The sequence below is a fragment of the Bombus vosnesenskii genome, unplaced genomic scaffold (genome assembly GCF_011952255.1).
Source record: "Bombus vosnesenskii isolate JDL3184/JDL3185 unplaced genomic scaffold, Bvos_JDL3184-5_v1.1 scf7180000013314, whole genome shotgun sequence".
NCBI lineage: Eukaryota > Metazoa > Arthropoda > Insecta > Hymenoptera > Apidae > Bombus > Bombus vosnesenskii.
Window position 1 is genome coordinate 3,511,435 of NW_022882960.1, and position 21,358 is coordinate 3,532,792.

The 21,358-nt window shown below is 33.8% G+C and overlaps 1 protein-coding gene across 2 annotated transcripts; it reads left to right on the forward strand.

Moving 5' to 3' along the window:
• Nucleotides 1–586: 586 nt before the first annotated feature.
• LOC117235065 (poly(A)-specific ribonuclease PARN-like) lies at nt 587–20,598 on the forward strand. 2 transcript variants are annotated; one of them, XM_033496741.1, is made up of 12 exons: nt 587–766; nt 3,300–3,513; nt 3,873–4,148; nt 4,224–4,506; nt 4,582–4,703; nt 4,784–5,010; nt 5,084–5,153; nt 5,223–5,278; nt 5,354–5,440; nt 5,534–5,726; nt 17,261–17,349; nt 19,900–20,598. In XM_033496741.1, the coding sequence occupies exons 1-12, from the start codon at nt 748–750 to the stop codon at nt 19,989–19,991; spliced, it is 1,728 nt and encodes a 575-aa protein (XP_033352632.1). In that variant the 5' UTR covers nt 587–747; the 3' UTR covers nt 19,992–20,598. The 2 variants fall into 2 exon arrangements, with proteins under 2 accessions (XP_033352632.1, XP_033352631.1); XM_033496740.1 differs by lacking the exon at nt 19,900–20,598 and having other exon boundaries at nt 17,261–19,742.
• The last annotated feature ends 760 nt before the right edge of the window (nt 20,599–21,358 follow it).

The following is a 21,358-nucleotide window of genomic DNA, read 5'->3' on the forward strand; positions in this document are numbered from 1 at the left end:
TAAAAAATGTTAGTATAGAAATATTTTTTATCGAGTACTATTTCTAATAGCATATCTATTTATTTTCTATAAAAGAGAAATATAAATAGACAGGTAATAACACTAATGGTAAAAAATTTTGAATTACTAAACATACGGATTAAATATTTCTAAAAGCTATCTATGAGAGAGGAAATTTCCTCTCTGATAGTATGTAGTGCAGTTTGAAATATTGTGGAAATATAAAATTCTATACTTTATTGCTATTATTCGATCATTAGATATGCTATTCTACATTTTACTCATTATATCATACGGAATTTCATAAAAGACTTTTCATTCAAACTAGTATCACAAGCGAGATTTCGTCTATGCTAGTATTATACAGAGTCGATAACGTCACATGTGACATGAAAATGATGACCTCAAAAACGTGGGACACAAAAAAGTATTAAGCATCAGATCCGTGATGTACCATCTACTCTGTACCTCATCGGTAGTTACGTTACGTTAGATTTTCAAACATAATAAATGCAGAGTGGGGAAATAGTATGTCAGTTATACTCCAGATGGCAATCCAAGTATGATGTTATTTTTATCTATAGAGTCCTCATTCTGATTTACTTACTTAATGTGGTCAACTACGAGAAGATCGTGTAGGATCGATGGACCCCGTTAATTTTCGCGTCTAATTTCAGTTCCGGGAAAGAAATAGAAGATGTCCGTTGTAAGTTCAGTGTAGATAAGTAAGAGCAAGGTTAAAAAAAGATGGAAGTGACTTCTTTGAGTGAGTAATCGTAAAAAATAAACATTATACTGTCGGCTTTTATGATGATTGAGAGTGGGATTATTTATAATTATTACATTTATAATTATATTTATGATATTGTAGTTTCTCTATAATTAATTTGTAATATGAAAATTCTATACACGAACACGTTGTTTATTTAAAATTAAACGTATGAAAATGTGAACAGTTATCAGGAAAAGATTAAATTAGAGCATAAAACAAAATTTGTCTTTCTCACGTGACGTGCTATTGTTGCTGCATAGATTTTGATAAAATTTTGTAACTACTTTATGAAATTGCAGTATTACATATGTAACTTATAAACTTTTGGTGGAAACGTTTTATATAATATTGTGTTTTTTATATCTCTTGATAACTAATATGATTGTTTGAAAGTAATCTACAGCTTTTTAGGTTATGATGTTTTGTATGATTTGGAGTGGATATAGTAAATTTCAGCTTTTATTGAGATGTAATTAATGAGATGTAAATAAACAAAATGCTGAAGATGGAATTATTGTGAACTCGTGATAGAAAATATAATATTTTTAACAAAATGCATTGCAATTGCAAGAATTCAGCAGTATCCAGCAATGTAAGCGTCAATCACAGTGTGCAAGAAAGAAATCAAAGTAATGTACAGTATTACAATAACACTATCATAATGATATTATAACATAGTAATATTACGGAAACAATGTTGTCAGCTATATATATATATATATATATATATATATATATATATATCCATGAAAAATTTAACAACCAATCTCTCAATATAATACTATTTATCTATTATATAATACTATTTATCTATATATATATCCATAAAAAATTTAACAATCAATCTCTCAATACAATACTATTTATCTATTTTTGTATAACTGTGTATTTCTAAAATATCATTGCAAATAATAAACTCTATTAATCGAATTTAATATATTAGGCAATATACTATATGTCATCTATATAAAAGGAAGATATATAGTTATTTTAGAGTTATATAAGGTTAGACTTAGATAATTATCTATAAATAATATGAACATCATACTGATATAGCGTAGCTAAAATAATGAAAATATGAATATTATAATTTTTGATTCAATTTAATTTATATATTTGCAGGAACTGAAAATATAAGTTTAATGTTTTATATTAATATGACTTTCTTCACTTCATAGCCTGATCCATTTCCTACTATAAGTAATTAAAAATATTTAAATAGTAACTATGAATAAAATATTTTTCAATACTATGCTTATCCGAAATATGTTGACATTGTATTATATGTAATTTTATTTTTTGTTTATATATATGCATCATTAGGTATTGCTAATTACCTTTATTCTCAAAATATCAAACTAATCACAAATAGATACCTTGGTTATACAATCTGTATATTTCAAAATTTAAGCAAGAAAGATTGTTATTATTGTGAAAGGATATTTTTATTTTAAACATGTCTTCTTGCATGGATATAAGTTTATTAAGTATATTTAGATAAGAAGAAAAGATTATATCTATCAAGTGTATCGTTAAAGCATTTAAGTGATTAATATAACTATAGAGCTATTACTTTCAATGTGATTCTTATCTTTTTTTATTAAATTGTTTCAATAATTCATGTAATTTATTTTGTATTACATTTATGAATGACTTTTTATTTATTATCTGAGTTAAATTGCGATATTCTTCAAATTTATATTATATATATAATATATATTTTATCTTTATCTTTACTTGGAATTATTTGAAATGAAAAACTATTACTTTATCTTTAGTTGGAATTATTTGAAATGAAAAAATTCTCGAGTATTTACTTTTCTAAATGTTGAATGTTATTTTCTAAGTATATGTAGTGTACGTGTGCAAACGAAATCTTTGTATGAAAATGAAAATATAGTTTATACATATATATATTTCACAATTTGAAAATTTGCGTTACCTTTTTTCTCGGAGAAATCCCGCGCTTCTCTATTACATCTGGTCGCAATGTTGAATTCATTTTATAACGTCGCATCATGAATTTCGTCACAATTATTTATGCATAGTACTATTTTGCATAGAACATTATAAAAATAACGTAGTGTAGTGATTAATTACTTATTTATTACACTAATTTAACAATAACTATCGCACTGTGACGCGGACCAATGCGTTAGATTTGAAAATCCTAAAAGCACTACATGCTACCAACCTTTGATCACTGAAGACGTCCTTTCCGTATATCAGCGCGAAATTGAATTACTACTATGTTTCAAATTAATATATTTTTCTAGTTTTATTCTTAAATTTAATATATACATATAATAATTTATCATAAATGAAAAAGATGCATCGTTGTTGTTATACTTGATTGATATTTATTATAATGCAATAATAAATGTTATCAATAATTAATAATGATTCTATAAATAATTCTAAAAATTCCTTTCTCAATCATCACGAATATATATGAAGTAGGATATAAACAAAGTAACTAAAATCAATGCAATGTTTGATACAAGTAAAGTTTCGAAAATTTTTACAGATTTTCAAGAAGTCCTTGTGGAATTGGACGAAGTTATAAAAAATGGAACATTCCTTGCCATTGATGGTGAATTTACAGGACTGAATTCAGGGCCTGATGCTGGTGCCTTTGACACACCTGCTCAGTATTATGCAAAATTGAGATCGGGATCAATGGATTTTCTTCTAATACAATTTGGCCTTTCTGTATTTACATTCAATACACAAACTCAAAAGTACGAAGTTGATCTTAATAAACACTTTTGCAATTTTAACTGAATAAAATGTTTTCAAATTAAAATATCATGCATTAATATTTTACTAAATAGATAAATATATGGCATATATATAATAGATTTTTGTAAATACCTATTATTTTTCAAGTACTAAATATTCTTGCTAATTTGAAAATTTATTAAAGTAATTTTTTATTCAGTTAAGTTAATAATCCAGTTAATAAGTATCAACATTTTCGGCAGCTATAATATTAATTTACTATTATAAACTGATTGTATGTCTGATTGCTTATTAACAGGGTGTTCGTATCTATATATATTTCCAGATTTGTGTTAATATAATCGTTCTTTTTTTGTAGGTACAATCAACGATCATACAATTTTTACGTTTTTCCACGTCCTTTAAATCGTACAGCTCCGGATTTGAGATTCATGTGTCAGACATCCAGTATGTCGTTTTTAGCATCGCAAGAATTCGACTTCAATAAACTTTTCAAATTAGGCATTCCTTATTTAACAGCAAGCGAAGAAGAAAAATTGATCAAACGATTGGAGGAGAAGCAAAAGATAAGGGATGAAACATTAGAGATTTTGCCTATTACGGATGTTGAGAGGCCTCAGATCGAAGATATTTGGTAAAAATAATTTTAGTTTTAAACAACGTTTCTCCATCATTAATATAAACGAAATTTAATTGAAAACCATTTTAGTAGAAAGATGGATGAATTCATCACTTCTGAAGAAGAAGAACTAGTGATTGATAAGTGTAGTGCTTTTATTAGACGACTAGTTTATCAGGAAGCAAAGCTGAGGTGGCCAAATAAATTGAGGATTGAAAGTAAAATGGAGAATTTTGGATGTAATCTCGTTGTACAAAGATTAGGAACTAAAGAAGAAGAAGAACAAAGGGAGATTGAAAAAAGAGAGAAAGAAAGAGAAGAAATTCAACATGCAGTTGGATTAAGTATACTCATGAGAAAAATTTCAGATTCTGTGCGTTTTGTTAATCGTGTTTAATTTATCAAGTAAGTGAGGTGTAATCTATAATGATACATATTTTTATTTCAGGGAAAGTTATTAGTTGGTCACAATATGTTACTAGATCTCTGTCATATAATACATCAATTTTTTGGATATTTGCCAGAATCATATTTGGAATTTAAGTCTCTTCTTCATGGTCTATTTCCAAGGTAAGAGTTTCCTACGTTTTTTCTGAACATTACTGTTATATTTTAATAAATATGATTATTATATGATATTTTTTTTATAGAATTTTAGATACAAAAATAATTTGCCATTCGCAGCAATTCAAGGAAAATGTACCATCGTCGAATTTAGGTATATTGCTAGAAACAGTTAGTAAATCACCGTTTAAAATTACAGAAGTGGAACCTATCAATGGCAGAAGTTATTCAACGCTGGCAGAAAAATGTCACGAGGCCGGTTACGATGCATATATAACTGGAATATGTTTCATTGCATTGTCTAATTATCTTGGTTAGTAACTGACATGATTTTATCCTAAGAACATGATCTGTAAACTTTTTTCACTAGGAATATTCTTTTTCAGGTTCCTTACAAAACCCCGAAGTGCCGATAGTTTTATCGGATTCATCATTACTCGACCCTTTTCTAAACAAGTAGGTGTTATTACATTTAATATCATTTATCATGTCTATTATAGTGTTTAATTTATTATTTTGTTATAGACTCCTCATAGCAAGATTGAAAGATATTCCGTACATAAACCTTGTCGGAGAAGATCGTAAGTAAATCTTACCTTTTTATTCATATATTTTAAGGTGAATCTTATGTTAATAATATATGTTTTCTTTGTCAGCTAATCCAAATAGAGATCATATATTACATATAACATTCCCAAAAGAGTGGAGGTTTAATGATATATCTCAATTGTTTAGTCCGTTTGGTAAGTATACAGTTACAAAATTCTTTCATTTATTAGATAATCCGCACCAACATTTATGTTATTATTTTAATGTAATTGATATAACTATTACAGGAGGTGTGCATGTGTCATGGTTAAATGACACGTCTGCATATATAGGACTACACCGTCGAGATCAAGTTAACGCAGTAATGAAAATTCTAGGTAAAACGAATACCTATAAGATTCAAAGGTATGCTGATTATCAAGCTTCTCTAGGGGTGACTGTTGGCGCAGGAGATCGTAAACGGAAATTATCCTCGTATGAGTAAGCATAATTACAATGAATACATATATATTTTTAGTTTGGAATCAAACGATTTATTCTTAATGAATCATTCTTACATCACAGGTTTCTTAACTTTAAACAACCCTTGAATAACCTTTAACATATTCACTACCAGCATCACACTATCACCACATGTGTGATATTCAGATTTTATTTTTTAACTTTATATACAGATTGTTAACGCTATTAGTACCCAGTATTTTTCTCATAAATGATAAGTATGAGGAAAAAATGAAAGAGAAAAAAGACGAATGTTTATAAATCAACTACATATTCACGATAATATCTCTTTATGAAAAACAAGGAAAGATGAAACGGAGTACCCTTGTATCTATGTTTTCTTTGTCTTACATATGATAAATTCTACAAAATTAAAGTTAAAATATTTTTAAGTTTAATCAGTGTCCGGCCATGTCACTCTATTTATCTTTTTTTCGTAGAATGACAAAAGAATTCGATTTATGCAAACAAAAGGGAAGCCTTTCATTAAAAGAAAAACTAGTGCAGCTGCAAAATGAACATGCATTTTTCCACTTGCAAAAAAGGTATTATCGTGAATACGTATTTCATTTACAACCTTTCATCTTCTTTCTCTTTCATTTTTTCCTCGTACTTATCGTTTACCGTTTGAGAAAAACATTGGCCAAACTACTGATAGCGTGAACAGCCTGTATATGATTGTATGTATATATTGTAGTCATAATTCAAAAAACAGAACATAGTATCCGGTAAACGTATTGCTTTAATTCAGTATAATGGCAAACGTGTTAACTATCTCCTCTACACCACCTATGAATCTTATATAAATGAAACTTTTCCCAAATTTTGAACACATAAGGCAACATATTATGCAGATGTAATGTTGCATTATGTTGTGCCTCTTGATATAAAATTACCAAGTTTCCCTCGTTAATTTCTCAGCTTCTCGATAGTTACGACTGTTTTTTCTCTTGGCTCGTTGATTTATTGCTTTTCGATCATGCATTTCGCTCAATCGCCGTAATTTCTATCGACTAATTTTATTGCTTGTCGCGAACATCTACAGCGGTATCTTCGATGAATGAGCATAATGATGGTAACGAGTGGCGGCACATAGCTCAGTCCATCATAGTCATAAGTTATCTTAGCCAAGGATGATACTGTTGATGTCGCGGGATGCGGGATATTAAACGCTGGCAAGAGGTAGCGTTTCATAGTTTAAAAGAAGGAAGTTAACGCGTTATAGGAGAGTGCGGAATGAGTTGCGCGTGTGCACAATAATAATTTCAAGCGAGCATCGCCGCAAAGCGGACAGAAGGGGTGTGGATGAGCAGAGGGAGACAACGTTTCAAGCTATAGTCGACTTCTGAGAATTTCCTGTACACGAAAGATTTGCATAGGGTCGTAGAGCTCATTTTAAATTAATGCCAGCGACGCTTGTTACACGCGTGTCTTGACTTCCTCTTTCTCCTGCTTCCCGTGCCGCCTGTACTCTTCTTCTCTCTCTTGTGCTTGGTTCGTTCGATGCTTTTTCTTTCTTCGTCCACTCCTTTGCCACTTCGTTCCTTCTCGTGATCATCATGATGCTAAAGTCGCCAGTAAATCAGAGTTCCTCGCCCTTGCCGACGGAACTTATCGGATGCGCCGATCGAGTATCGATCTGGCGAGTATCAATAAATTGATCGATGCGTATTGAAAAATGACTTCTAAGCTATGATTAATGAACCTACAAGATTTACGAATGAAATCGAAAGAGGGAATTAATGTTGTTTCATATAATGTTAGACACAAGTACTTTAGCAAGTAGTAACTTGGACTTTCTTAATTATGTGTTTTAGATGGGTATGTTGTAAATTATTCCAGGAGGAAACTTGTTATTATATGGTTGAAAAATTATATGTCAACTTTGACTTTTTGACGATGTTGTAGGAGTTGGACAGAGTGGAAGAAAATTATGTCTTTTCTTTTACCTTCATATTACCCTACACATTTTAAGATGTATTTAACGAAATTGGTTATTAGCTAATGTTATGCAGTTCTAAATAGATAAAACGGATATATATATGTCGGAGATGAAAGAACACCGGAGCCTTTGGAATTTTGGATAATCCCGCAACATTGTAACCTAGAGTCTACTATAGCTGTAATTGAACAATTGTAGTTATTCAACCCGATTGTAATTATTCGAGAATTGTGATAATGAGCTTGGGCTCGAGGCGACAGTCAGTCGCCGAACGTAGCCGCGGTCACGGGATGAACGCTTTGTCTAACAAAGGTATGGAGTAATTCTATAGCTCTCCTTAAAAGAAATATTCGTGGCGACACGCGACAGTAAACATTCCAACGGTTTCTGTCCCGTGGCTCTCCACACGCAGACCCTATTCTTCGAGTAAGATGATTGCCAGATGTCGATGCGTCTCCGCAGTACATGTTCGGCTAGCCCGAGGGCCCGTTATAAATCTTAAGGTTTAGTTAACTAAAGTCCTTCAAACAGACAAACAGTCTTTGTCCCAACTACGGGAAGATAGGGGAGACATATTTTTCAACGAGCGGCGTCTCCCACTAGCAACTTTCCCTCGAGGGCGGCTAGCATCTTTTTCTAACCACCGATATGGAGATTGACCAATTAGCAGCAACGCCAATTTCCCTTACTTTCTGAACGAAGGCTTTTCTCGACGAATCCGATGATCTCGTATCCTTAGACACACCCCATTATAGTTTTCCTCTGTGGCATCATCGGGACGGGAAAGGCATTCTCGCTCGCGATCTCATTGATGAAAGGAGTAACTCTTTACGATCAGTGAATATTACGCGTCCGACTTAGATTTTGTGAGTACGTTCATCTATCATCCCGTCGACCGCGGATTCGTTATTGAACCTAGGATCATTGTCATTAGTTTCTCGAGTACCTAACTACCGCGGTTACTTGTCCGGTTCTATAATAATCGTATTTGCACTAGTCAATGTCTTCTCTATTGCGTAACGACAACGTGTAACCCAAACGAAGATTCGTTTCACGCCCCTAACCCTAATTCTAATGTAAACCCGACATATATATATAATTCTCTTAATCAATACAATTATTATTATACCGCAAGTTGGAAAATGGTTACAACTTGGTCGATTAATCAAAGATAATATCCTTATTTATTATTAATTTTTATTTAAAAATGTACTTAATATTGATATTTTTGCAAGAAGAGATTTGAAAAAAAATAAAGTCCTTCATCTTGTCTTTCTACAAATTAAGCAATTTTTATATTCAGTGGATTAACTAGAAACCTTATATCTCAAATGTAGTACTGTCAAGATATTCCATGTAATATTCAAAACGATTGATTACTCATATATAGATACATAATACTTTATAATTTATAAAATAATAAGCCAAATCTAATTTAGTTTTCCCAAAGCTTTTGTGGAATCCCTCGTGGGAAAGTAGGAAAGGAAATAGAGAGAATATTTTTCTTTTTTTATTGTTTGTTTGAGGTCACACGCACTTCTTATGGTTATTAATGACCAAGTTGAGAATGATTAGTGGAACAAAACCTATCCGTATTAAATTGTACTATATAAACCGATATGTTTGAGAAAATTTAGAGAGAAAATGGTTTGTTTGGAATGAAAAGACAGCTCGAAACCGTCCGTAGAGTCGAATCGCGGCGACATATAATACCCTGCCCGATCGCGACTATTACGAGTACAAACGAGCCGCATTGCCCACGTGCGAATAAAAGCAAAAGTATGCTGGTATTAGGGTCTTGATTAGAATAATGTAACACGCTTCGAATAACGTGTCGTGTCGCTCGACGAGGACGCGACCGCAATGCAAATGCACGCGTATGAATCAGTTACATCTGACACGTGGACAGCTACTGCGGATGGATTTTCAAATTGGAATCGGAGGATACACTTCTTTACTAAAAAAAAAAAAAAAATGCTACATATGTGCTCGCAATCAAACTAGTTCGTTGGTGAGTATCCTGTACCAGTTTCTTCTGTTCATTTTACCGTTTAGTTACTATGCTGTTGAATTATCAACATTATTATACGTCGCACGAAATGATTAAAGATACTCATTCGTTCGACAGCTATGTACATAATTAATGCAACACAAAATGTTAAGTATGTATTTAGTTAGGTACAAGAATTCAGGACGCGAGACTTTGATGATCTATAAGAAATTTGAAAGATTTTATGTTCTCTAGGAGAAGACATAACAGCTACTAATGATAACTAGACTGCGGATGTTCGTGTATTTATGGCACATTTAAACGTGCAAAAATGTATATACAAACTATCCACGGTAAAGTGCGTAATCTATAATTTAATATTTCAGATTTGAAACATATCTCTAGAGATTCTTCATTTCCTTGCATTCATAAAAATCTGAATTTGCCAAGCTAAGGAAATTTTACGAAATTTCTAACGATAATTACTACCTCTGTTGAATCGCTGTACATTTCTGTTCACTTTCTTTTTGACTTGTTCTACCTTGACCATAGGCATTTTTTATCGAACCAAACGGCCCATTGATAAACAGTATTTTGGATTCTGTAGGTTGGTCAGAAACTTCTTAAATTAACGTCGTTATTCTATAAGCAAGGTTAATTAATTAATTAATTAATTCTATTCATTTACAATATCTTCATAAATTCAAATTTAGTTAATTCTTTATACTCCTCGTCATCAATAAATACTTAACATCGATCATTTCTAGTAAGTTTAGTTCCTACTGTATCCAAGTTTCATCGAGCATAACTCGTTAAAAATTACAATTTCTAAGCCCAAGTATTTATATAAGTACTTAAAAATTCACCCTGAAAAATAAACCATCTCCCTGCGCACAAGTTACAGGAATTTAATTCCATTCGAAATCACTTTCCTCGTTACAATCCCAGGACGGCACGCGAACATTTATTCTCCCCCGAGCGACAAGAACATTGTACTCCCGTAATTGCTTAATTACCCTCGCCATGCGTCATTCGCGTTTACCCGAATGTACCGCGCCGTGCTAAATGCACGGCTATTAGAATCGCAAATACGCCGTGGCCGCGGCGTATTATCGCGGTATTTATTTGCCAACTATAAATAAGAACGCCAGCAGATACAGCGACAATTTATAATGGTCAACGTGTGGCCCGGTAATAGCCGTATAAATTACAATTTGAGTTGAACACCGGCGCGCCGTTTTTTCTTTCTCAGTGGATCTCGCTTTCTTAAAACGCCATTTAAATCATATCGATCGGAAAAGTCGTGGCCTCAACACACACATACGCACTCGTCTGATTTCTTTGCGTTCTCCGACGTGGTTGCTCGGATCCGGTCGGAAAATTCTTCGCGACTTTAATCCTTCATTTTTTCACTCCCCCTCCGCGTCTGCTTTATGATTCGCCGAAGTACATAATGAACACGCCGTAGCCGGACGCACGTGTATCTCTTACCTAGTCTTGGGCATGAGTGCGCGTGTGCGTGTGCATGTGCGTGTTCGGTACTCTGGCATGCCCCATAAGCATATATCACTTGGCGGTACCAATGCATCACTCCGCAAACGCGCGCCAACACCATCGCGGACTGCTTCTGTGTCGCATGCGACTTTTATCTGTTGCCGCGTTCTGGAGTGCCCCAGCTATCCTTCGGTCGTGTGCACGAGAAGCTTCTTTCCTTTGGACGAAGCTTTCGTGTCACGCGGAAACACCGTGCGCGACCAGTAATTTATCGACGATGTTGGTTCGCGTGCCGTGACTGCGCGCGCCTATCCACGGACATAGTTTCGATACCCTCGCGGTGCTTTATTAATTTTGAGTACTCTTGTTTGTTATTGTCGCTTGTCTCGTTTATTCTTCTTTACCAAGAAAGACTGGTCGTGTGTGATTATTCTTTTGAAATAGGGTTTGTTCTAGGCTTTACATCTGGTTCGTTCCTATGGTTAAGTGGTTTGAGGCAAGCGGAGGTGGATCGAAGGTGGACGAAAGTGCAGATTGTAGGGAAATTTGTACGTTTGTTTTGTTATCGAAGTATCGCGAAAATTGGTTATAGCGTAATCGGTTTGAAGGTGGTTGATATGAGGATGAAAAATGATACAAGTCTCATCCTTACTTTATAATTGATAGTATAAAGGACTTTCAATTATATTATTCATTTTCGTTTATAGAAAGATAACGTTGCTGTATTAATTGAATAGCTTACAATGCTCGTATTGAATAAATATAGCGTACGTTATTCGAATATATTAGTCTGATTATCGTTAAGTGCGGTTAACGTCTGCAACAAGTTTTAACTTTTGTTCGACTTGTTTCGTAGTATATCCTTAATTACTCGTTAACATAGTGTAAATAGGATCAGACGGAGTGCAGTGAAACGTATTATGTCAGTTTTTCTTTGTAACGTTAGTTAAAAAGGAAATGTTATTGACATTATACTTTTAAAAACGCATTAATAATTTTATTATCGAGCGAGTAGGCATTTGCATTCCGAGGACGTTGATAAAACAAATCGAACAACGTATTATCAGTTTAAAATTATAATTTGCTCTGCAAATGAAAGCAGACGGCAATATCTCATTACCCCGCGTGTAATTAAAACTTTTCTTCGTGCGCGCAAGAAACAGCGGTGACGAAGAGTCTGGTCACTTTGCATATCTGGCGGCGTAACTACACCCTGGTGATTTCAATGGACAGCCCGCGAATCGAAGCAATTCGCGGCAAGTAATGACGATTTACGAGGCGGATCACTGTGCGGCTGTGCATTAAGCTATTAATATCAACCGGCGCGGCGGGACATTAACCCTCGGCCCAGCTAGATTACTTCCCACCTTCGAAAGGAATCGCACGTAGCACGCCTATTAAATGTTATTTATTGCAACGGCAATTCGTTTATTAAAGAGATTATTAGACATCTACTTCGGTTGCGTCGGTATCGAGCCGGTGAGTTGATCGCAATAAATTCCTGCTCGTCACCATGCAGCAAGTGGTACGAACGACGCGAACGTTGTAGCAACAGTGAGAATTTTTATTACGTCGAACGGCCATTAGGCAGGTCGAACTTGGTCGACACGGTTATCGAACCACGGGACACGAATTTATACTTCGATCGTTCCGAGACTGTTCAATAAATTTCATTTATGCCTCGTATGTTTCATTACTAATGCGGCCAAAAAAAATTGTCCCATTCTTCCACGTGTGTATATTAATTGCCACGATGAAACAGGTTACCGCGCTCGACCACTCTCGTAATTACCTGCCTTGAAGCGGTGGATCCGATCTGGCCAATACGTAGCCTCTTCCAGTGCCGCAGATTAGAAAAAGATTAAAATTTAACCGCGTTCGGGATAAATTGGCTTATTACGGAAAAAGCCAGTAATAACGCTGTAGGATCGCCGATCGTCGAGTGCCATGCCGGTACAATCTAATTGTAAATAATCTTCGCACGGTCAGAAGTGTTATTTTGATAGACAAGAACCATCACTTTGTTTCTTTAGCTTTCGAGGAGGTAACCTAACGTTTTATCTATTTCATCGTAACCGTATGATTTTTAACGTTTTGTAGAACTCTTTTCTGCGACTCAATGAAAAGGAAGTATCGGTAATCAGTAGAGTATTAATAAAAGTATAATGTTTTTGTATCGTTTGATTCCATGGAATCAATTCCATTGTATTTTAACTGTATGGCATAAATCTTTGAAAGCGAAATTATAATGTTGTGTCGGTATTTTCTAAGTAAGATGTCAACATTCCCAGTGAAGAACGAGGCGCGTTTTATGTAAGTGTCATGTTATCGGGTTGCATGAGATTGACAGAGAAAATAAGCGAAAAAGTCAGACGTATTATATCTGTTAGAAACAGTATTGACGTCTAATGGGTTGGCTTTATGGGAATATCTGATGATATTTTCATGCGTCGAGATAATGTTTGTGGTTTGAAAAAGGTACTTGCACCTAGCAGGAGGTAGTAGATTTCCATGCATAATGCAAATACTTTAGAGCAGCTAGTATATCTTGTATCCGAGCACAACCCCTGTATCTGTATTATGCCTTCGGGATCGCGGCTGTAATGCGTTTAACATGCCTCCAATTTTTCTTTTCTTTTTGCAATTTATTTTCATCTTTCACTGTCTTTTTCTTCAAAGTATGTATACTCGTTGGGCTGCTACCTCATTAGCGTTATTTCCGAGTCGATTTCGCATTCTGGGAAATTAATTTTTTCTCTACCCTACTATCAACCTCTTTTTACATTTGAAATTAAGTTACGAAGATTCGCATTAAATCCTTCGAATATCAAAGACAATTCAGGTATTTTAATTTGACGAGAAGAACATAAAGAGCGAAAGAAGTTTGAGAAAACTTTTATTGCGAAATTTTACTCATCTTGTAATTTTCAAATAGCATTTTCTGTTTAAAATATTGTTGAAAATTCCAGGACATCTACCTGTTTACGTATAGGCTCTCGTTTCAGATTAAACATAAACGAATATCTTATCAGAGAAGAAACTTGTATGGTCGTATGTAACAAATTTAAACTCACTTCGTTCTTTTGATCAAATCATCGTCAGTCTTTCGGAATCTGTAAACTTTCATTGACAATAATATCGTATGGTCACGAATACTTGAAAAACTATGGGGCCGTAACTCGCATCCCTTTACACGCAACACGTTGTCTCGATTCGAGACACGTTCGCATACATTAACCGGCGAACGCGAATGGGAATATCTAGTTTCGGAATAATAATCGGAATGTCCTGAAATAATTCGAGCTATACTCGCATAGAATTCCTTGTTATTCAATGCTTTCGCGGAAGTTTACGTTTACACAGATACGAGATGCACAAAGTTCAAGGTTTCGGTCTGGGATGTAATAAAATGCTTGGCAGTCACCCGTTGTGTTTGTAGTTATAACGCAGTTACCATTCCGTGAAATGACGAGAGTTATGAACGTAGTAATTGGTCGGGCACGTGGGCGCCTTATTAATACCGCGTTGCCAGCGAGTCTGATCTGTCTGTCTCATAGGATTGCTGTCAGGGTTGTGACAATGGGATCGTACCTCCAACAAAATGCGTTAAGGCTTGTTCAAAGGATAAGGACATTCTTTCCTCGTTTTCCACGAGGATAGCGCCTTTACATTTCTGGAGCAATATCATATCATCCTGACGGTGCGTTGACCTCTTAATTACGAAATTCAGTAAATTACAGAAACTCCTTTCCTGCTTTCGCAATCTAAAATTTATATTAACAGCGTACGTAAATAAATAACTCAATTGTAACGTATATTACGTCATTTTACGTTATTAATCAATTACTTTTTCTTTGACGGTAACAGTATATGTTGCTGTGTGCGACTACTTGTTTAAAAGTTTATATATGTAATTGCAACATTTTATTGCAGAATTCGTTTCAATCCCTTCGAAAGGATTAGTTTTAATGGAACAATGCACAGGATGGAGCACTACTTGCGCGGACTGAGATTCGCTATATACTGTTGGAAGGGATGCAATGAAACGGGTATACGAATCGTTGCGTATCTTAGGGAGATCGTAAACGACATGTTTTACTAGAATGAATTATTTTTCTGAAAATAAAACCAAGAATTGAACGAATATACGCTAATTTAATTTATTTTTGAACTCGAGCATGCGCCGCAATTACAACACTGCCATAAGGTCTTTATCGTTTATATCATCTACCTGCGCTTTTTCCACCTTTTCAAAAATATTATTTTTTATCTACGCATCTCACGATTTTTTCTACGGCAATCCAATCATTTCTGTACAAATTTGGTGGCCAGGATATTAATTCTATTTCTATTTAAAAATCTTTTACATTTTTAACTTTTCCTAATTCTTTCCCTATTTTCTATTCATAATCTCCAAGGTATCAATCAGGTCTAGATCTTTTCGATTACATTCGATTCTCTCACTTGTTATTTTCTCAGTTTCTCCAAGTCTTCCCGCCTTACTCTTACTTTCTTTCTTTTACATTAACTGTCTCTTCCCTTACCATTTCTTTTCTATCTCTTTAAGAACTGGTATTTTCGTTCTGGAGAAAAATTCTCAACTCTTGGTTGCTCGGCCGGCATCGTTGTTGCTCACTGTTATTATTGTTTTTATTATTAAGCAGGTGTCGTATTTAGTATAATTTATCATTATTTTGCAACAAAAGATCTCTAATTACAGATTCATAGCAATCCGCATCAAACCCTCTCGATTTCGAGGTATACGCTTTCATCGAAACCTGTTTCAGCCTCGACAAAGTTCAAGAATAGAGAAAGTATCTTAACGTGATTTACAACCATAAAAATGCACAATTTACGCAGCCGTTTCGACTTGTGAATACCGTCAAGTCAAAATATATCCTGAGTTAGGTTCGTTAACGCAGGGGGAGAAGGAGCGATTCGAAGACTCGTTAACTTCAGCCATTCCAGCTGGTGACATGGTTGATGTTCGCGAAAGGCACGGATTGGAAGAAAATTCCCAGTTGACAGGATATCTGACATTCTTGCACTGATCAGCCATACTTAACGACGATGTACACCGCATGCACGCACGTGATGCTGCATATTCATAAGTTGTGGTCACAGTTGCGGTAACATTTCCGCGGCAAGCTTCAACACGTGCACCGAATAAATTCTTCCCACTCTTTAATGCTCGATAGCGCACGATTAAAGGCAATTGATCTATTTTTTGCGTAAACTTTGCCCAATAATCGTGCTCGTTCGGTATAAAAGTAATCGGTACAATGCGTACACGGGAGAGAGATCGACGCCTTTTTATGCACGATCGCGAAATGCATACGTAAACACGACAAATACGCGTGACTTGTACCCGTGAATGTTTCGAACGTTCGAGCACAGTATCCTGCGTATAGAAAATTTTACATATCTCAACATATTACAGCAGTTAGATACACAACAGGATATGGTTGCACGAAAATGATTGCAAAATGATGTATGTAAGAAACGTTGATTGTACGATATCGCGCGTGGTTTACGAACAACAGAATTCTAACTTTGACTCGGTTGTTCTGTCAATTAGCCATTTGGTCCTTCGTATCAACGTATATACATTTACAGTAGTGTTTAGTTTGATTGCTGTAAACGTTTGGATTATGTATGATATTTGTAATGTTGTTTAAAACTGACGTTCCTCGATGATCGAAAGAAAAATTTCTCTTCGTTCTTTGCTTCGTATATTCTCTGTCTCAATGTATATAGTATACTATAAACTATTCGATATGCAAATCAAGTCTATGCGTCGAGTTGATACTCTGAAATTTTGCAAATGGCCGGAAAAAATAGAAATAACTGACACTAAAAGATAATTTATATAAAAATAGAATAACTATATATTTACTTGTAGCGGTGAACAAGTGCCTCCGAACACTCGTCATTAATGTAATTTCTGCCTTGGCATTTAATGAATTTCTCAATAACTCTTTACGCCTTTAATTCTACTCGTCTACTTTTTAGGACATAGAATTTTTATAAAAAAAAAAGGTTATGTCAAAGAGGATAGCGCCTATTTTGGTACTTTTTGTATTGTAGGGCTGTCTCGCCGAAGAAAGGGGAAAACTCCGTGCCAACGAACGGCGTGAAGACCACTAAGGACGACGATGGCTGGGAAGTAGCCACAGGTAATGACCCCGAATTATCATCAGAGTCCATCATCCCTTGCTCCTATCCTCATGAACGATCGAGAGCCACGTCGAGGCCCCGTGGAAGTTATCACGAGGCCGTCGAGCCGCTCTTATTAGAGCCAATGAAGGTCGAGCAGAAAGTCAAATTAAAGAACAGCCTTAGTTTGCCTACGGATTTCCAGAACGAACGAAAGAAGGACGCGGTGCCGAAATACACGATAATGAAACGAAACGCGGGATCTGATAACGATAACAAGGTAGACGACACGAGGGAAGTTCCAAAAAATACTGAAAATAAGTCGTCGAACACGGCCAAAGACGATCGTCATAATTCGTTGATATTAAGCAATCGTAGCTGCAAGCCGGGAAAAACAAAGAAATATAATTCTAACAAAGGCACGAGTCAACAATCTGTGTCAATGCAAACTGGTTCGTGTAGTAATAAATTGTCTGAGAGAAAGTCATCCGTTTCGACAAAGTATAAAGAAAGTGAAGCGTCAGTTGAATCTTCGTTTTCCTTGAAAAAGACGTCTAGTACAGCTTCTTCCCCGTCAGCTAGTCCTCATCCAGGAAACCGGACGAAAAAACAATCGAAAACGAAACCGATAGTAGTAGAAAAATTCCATAGCTCGAAAAATACCTTGGCGCTTGATAGAAAAAAATTTATGTCAAATGATAAGAAACAAAATGATTCAGAATTGTTCTTTGATCCATCTGATGTAAGTCGGGTTGAACAACGATTCAGTACAGGCAAATGTTTGTTTATCATGTTGGCAAAAATTTTTACTATAATTTTTCTTTATTACATTGCGATTAAGACGGATTGAAGGAAATGAAATGTGATTTTTACTCGAGTTTCGAAGAATAATGCTGTTGACAACGCAACGATAGCTGACTGTTCCTGGTGCTCGATCGTCAATTCCTTAAATTTACTTAATTTGTTTCTACTTTAAAGCATAAATAGTTCGATGACGTTTTTAGAAAGTATTTATTTTTTAATTCAAAAGAGGCCCTGGGTACTATACAGTCAAGGAGAGGAATCCTTGTTTTAAGCTATATTGTTAGTATATATGATTTTCATTATTTAATGATCATGTTTTTTTTGTATTTAATATTTTATACATGTTTTTATAAAATATTTCATTTGATAAATGTATAGAACTTGCAATTATTATGCAACGGAACTGAAATTGGAGCTACATGTGACGATGTATACAAAATGTCTCAACTATCGTGGCAGCGAACCGAATGGTGGTTTCTCATGTAAAGATAAGTTAAAGATGCACAACAAAGTGTTTGTATATGTAACTTCGTTTACGAGGAGAATGATTTGGTCGAAAATTGATTCAGTTACACATCTACTGATTGCAAAACGAAGTTTCAGCAAAAAGTTTGTTTTGTACTCTTTACTTCGCCGTAGGGAATCTCCATCTACCTACCCACGATGGCTGGGCGTTGTGTATACAATTTAACTAATGACCAGTCTAAAAAAGCGGATATATAAATTGTTTTCATAAAAGTGAAATAATGACATCATAATAATTATCATAATAAAGTTCGATTAGAGCTCTTATATTATAAAACTAAGTGCTTTAAGACTTTTGCAATTAATAATTATTAAAAGAATGGATATACGCTTTTTAGGAAAGTTATTTATCAGAATGTGTTTTTGAGGCATTTTTATAAACTAAGAATTTTATATATTTACATTTTTACATTTTATTTAAGAAAGTTTTTACACTCTTTTTTATATATGAGTCTTTTACATCCTGTTTAAGGAAAGGAAAGACAGAGTTGTTGCACTTTACATAAGAAGAATCTTTGTAATTAACGATTTACATACTGTAAGACAATACATTGTGAAAGACAATTTCGATTTTGTTATGTGCAAAATTGATGAAATTGTGGTCACTTGTAACTGTATTTCTGTGATCAGATTGTTAACTTATTGGTATTGTATTAATTGATAAGAGAAATTGTATTACTCAAACTTCTACGCTGCTTTCAAACAAAAATTTCAATTTTGTTTAAATTTGTACCGACTCGTGATATTTACCGTAAATTACAAAATATAGAACGAAATTACTCAAAATACTTCATTCTACTTTTATTACCGGATTTCACAAAATTATTTTATATTTCACCTGTATAATAGCAATATCCAGTTCCATAAATTGACAACTAAAATAAGTACAATCTTGTAATCTTTATTTTTTATAATGGAATGATTAATAGAATTAAAACTGTAGTATCGAGACAAGATTTGTTGTCTACGAATCATTCGAATATTTTATAACACATGTGTTATGTCACATATTAATGATGATATTGTAATGTTTCAATAGAATGACTGTGTGAAATAGAAAATTTTCTAATTTACAACACGTTAATGATATGTTTTATTTCTCTCTTTTTCTGTGTGTATGTGTCGAAATACTATATAAATTCATCTATGAAATAATCGATTAAAAATGAAGTATTAGTACCAACTAATAAACTCGAAGGGTTATGTCGTCGCGCATAAACCGATTTTTGTTATGTGCACAGGGAAACGACGCCGGAAGCGGAAGGACCGTACGGACGTAGCTGATGCACGAAAAACGAACCAGAAATTCCCTGAGGCTGACTCTTGGGAATAGCATTATTCACAAGAGCCAAGTCTCAGATTATAACATATCGTCCTGTGGAGAGACGGTGAATAAGTTGGAAAATGCTGAAACATTTCGACTATATTTTATTGTATTTTATTTCTCGTTCATAATATCGATATAATGATATCAATAGTAACTGAAACTTTGCATGGCACTATTTTTTTCTTTTTATGCACTTAAAAGCATTAAATATTTACGATTAAAAATGTAGATGATTGATCCTCTCGTTTCGTTTAATCGCTAAATTAAACAGCGAATCGTAATAACACGTCAACCAAAAATTAACATTATGTTCTGTAAATTAGCATTTTTTATCAAATTTTATATTTATACGTATGAGATCAAATATTTTCACTAAACACAATTAGTACAAATATATGTATTCTGATCTGTGAATTGTACATGTAGCTAAATAGCCTGACGCAGATATGTACTCATCTAGTTTCATGTCGAAACTGCTTTATATTGTTAAATACTTTGAAATAAATATACGATTTGACGAAATATTTTTTCTATACATCTAGTAGATTACATATAGTCTATTATCAAATGTAACACTAAATGGATTAATACAATAAAGCATTTGCTGAAAATCAACATTCCGTCGTGCTATTTATTTCTTGAAAAGACCCCTATATTTTCATAAGCATCGCTACTCATAATCAGTGATTATAATTTTTCTTTGATACTTTTAATACTTATAATGTAAATTATCTATTAATAGTATAATAATACTTGTAATTTTTTTATTACTATTCTTTTACTCATTCGTTACATTATTTAAATATTGAAATATTTAGCTATCTAACAAATATTAAGTAGTCAAGCTCTCGATTCTCTAAACACATTGAAGATATTGTATCGTTATATTAAAACGCTCGGTGTTGTTTCTAAAGGTCATTTTTCTCTAGAAGCTGTCAATTTGCATATATATTGGGATTTAATTGCCTAATCCATAACATACCGTAGATATTTATGTATTTTTTTTTGTTTGATTATTTGTTTTTAAGAGAAAGCACTTGCAAAGAAGTATATGTGTTTATTTCTTTGAAACTTACAAAATTTGATATTTTACTCATATCGTGTTATCTGAGAAAAATTCGAATATGTATGTTTCTATGTTTATTGTATCATAAAATACATATCATATCTTGCACGATGCTTTCGCAAACCTATACTAAAAAATGGAAGTAATTGATATTTACAAACTAGTTCCCATTTGCGCGGGAAATATCATTGGTAGTTCATTAAAATACTACTATTTAATGCAACTTTTATAGAGTTACTAACCAACTAAAAAATCAGTAGTTTCTAACAAACTTCTCGTGTGTATCCTGTTCAATTAACGTTCTTTA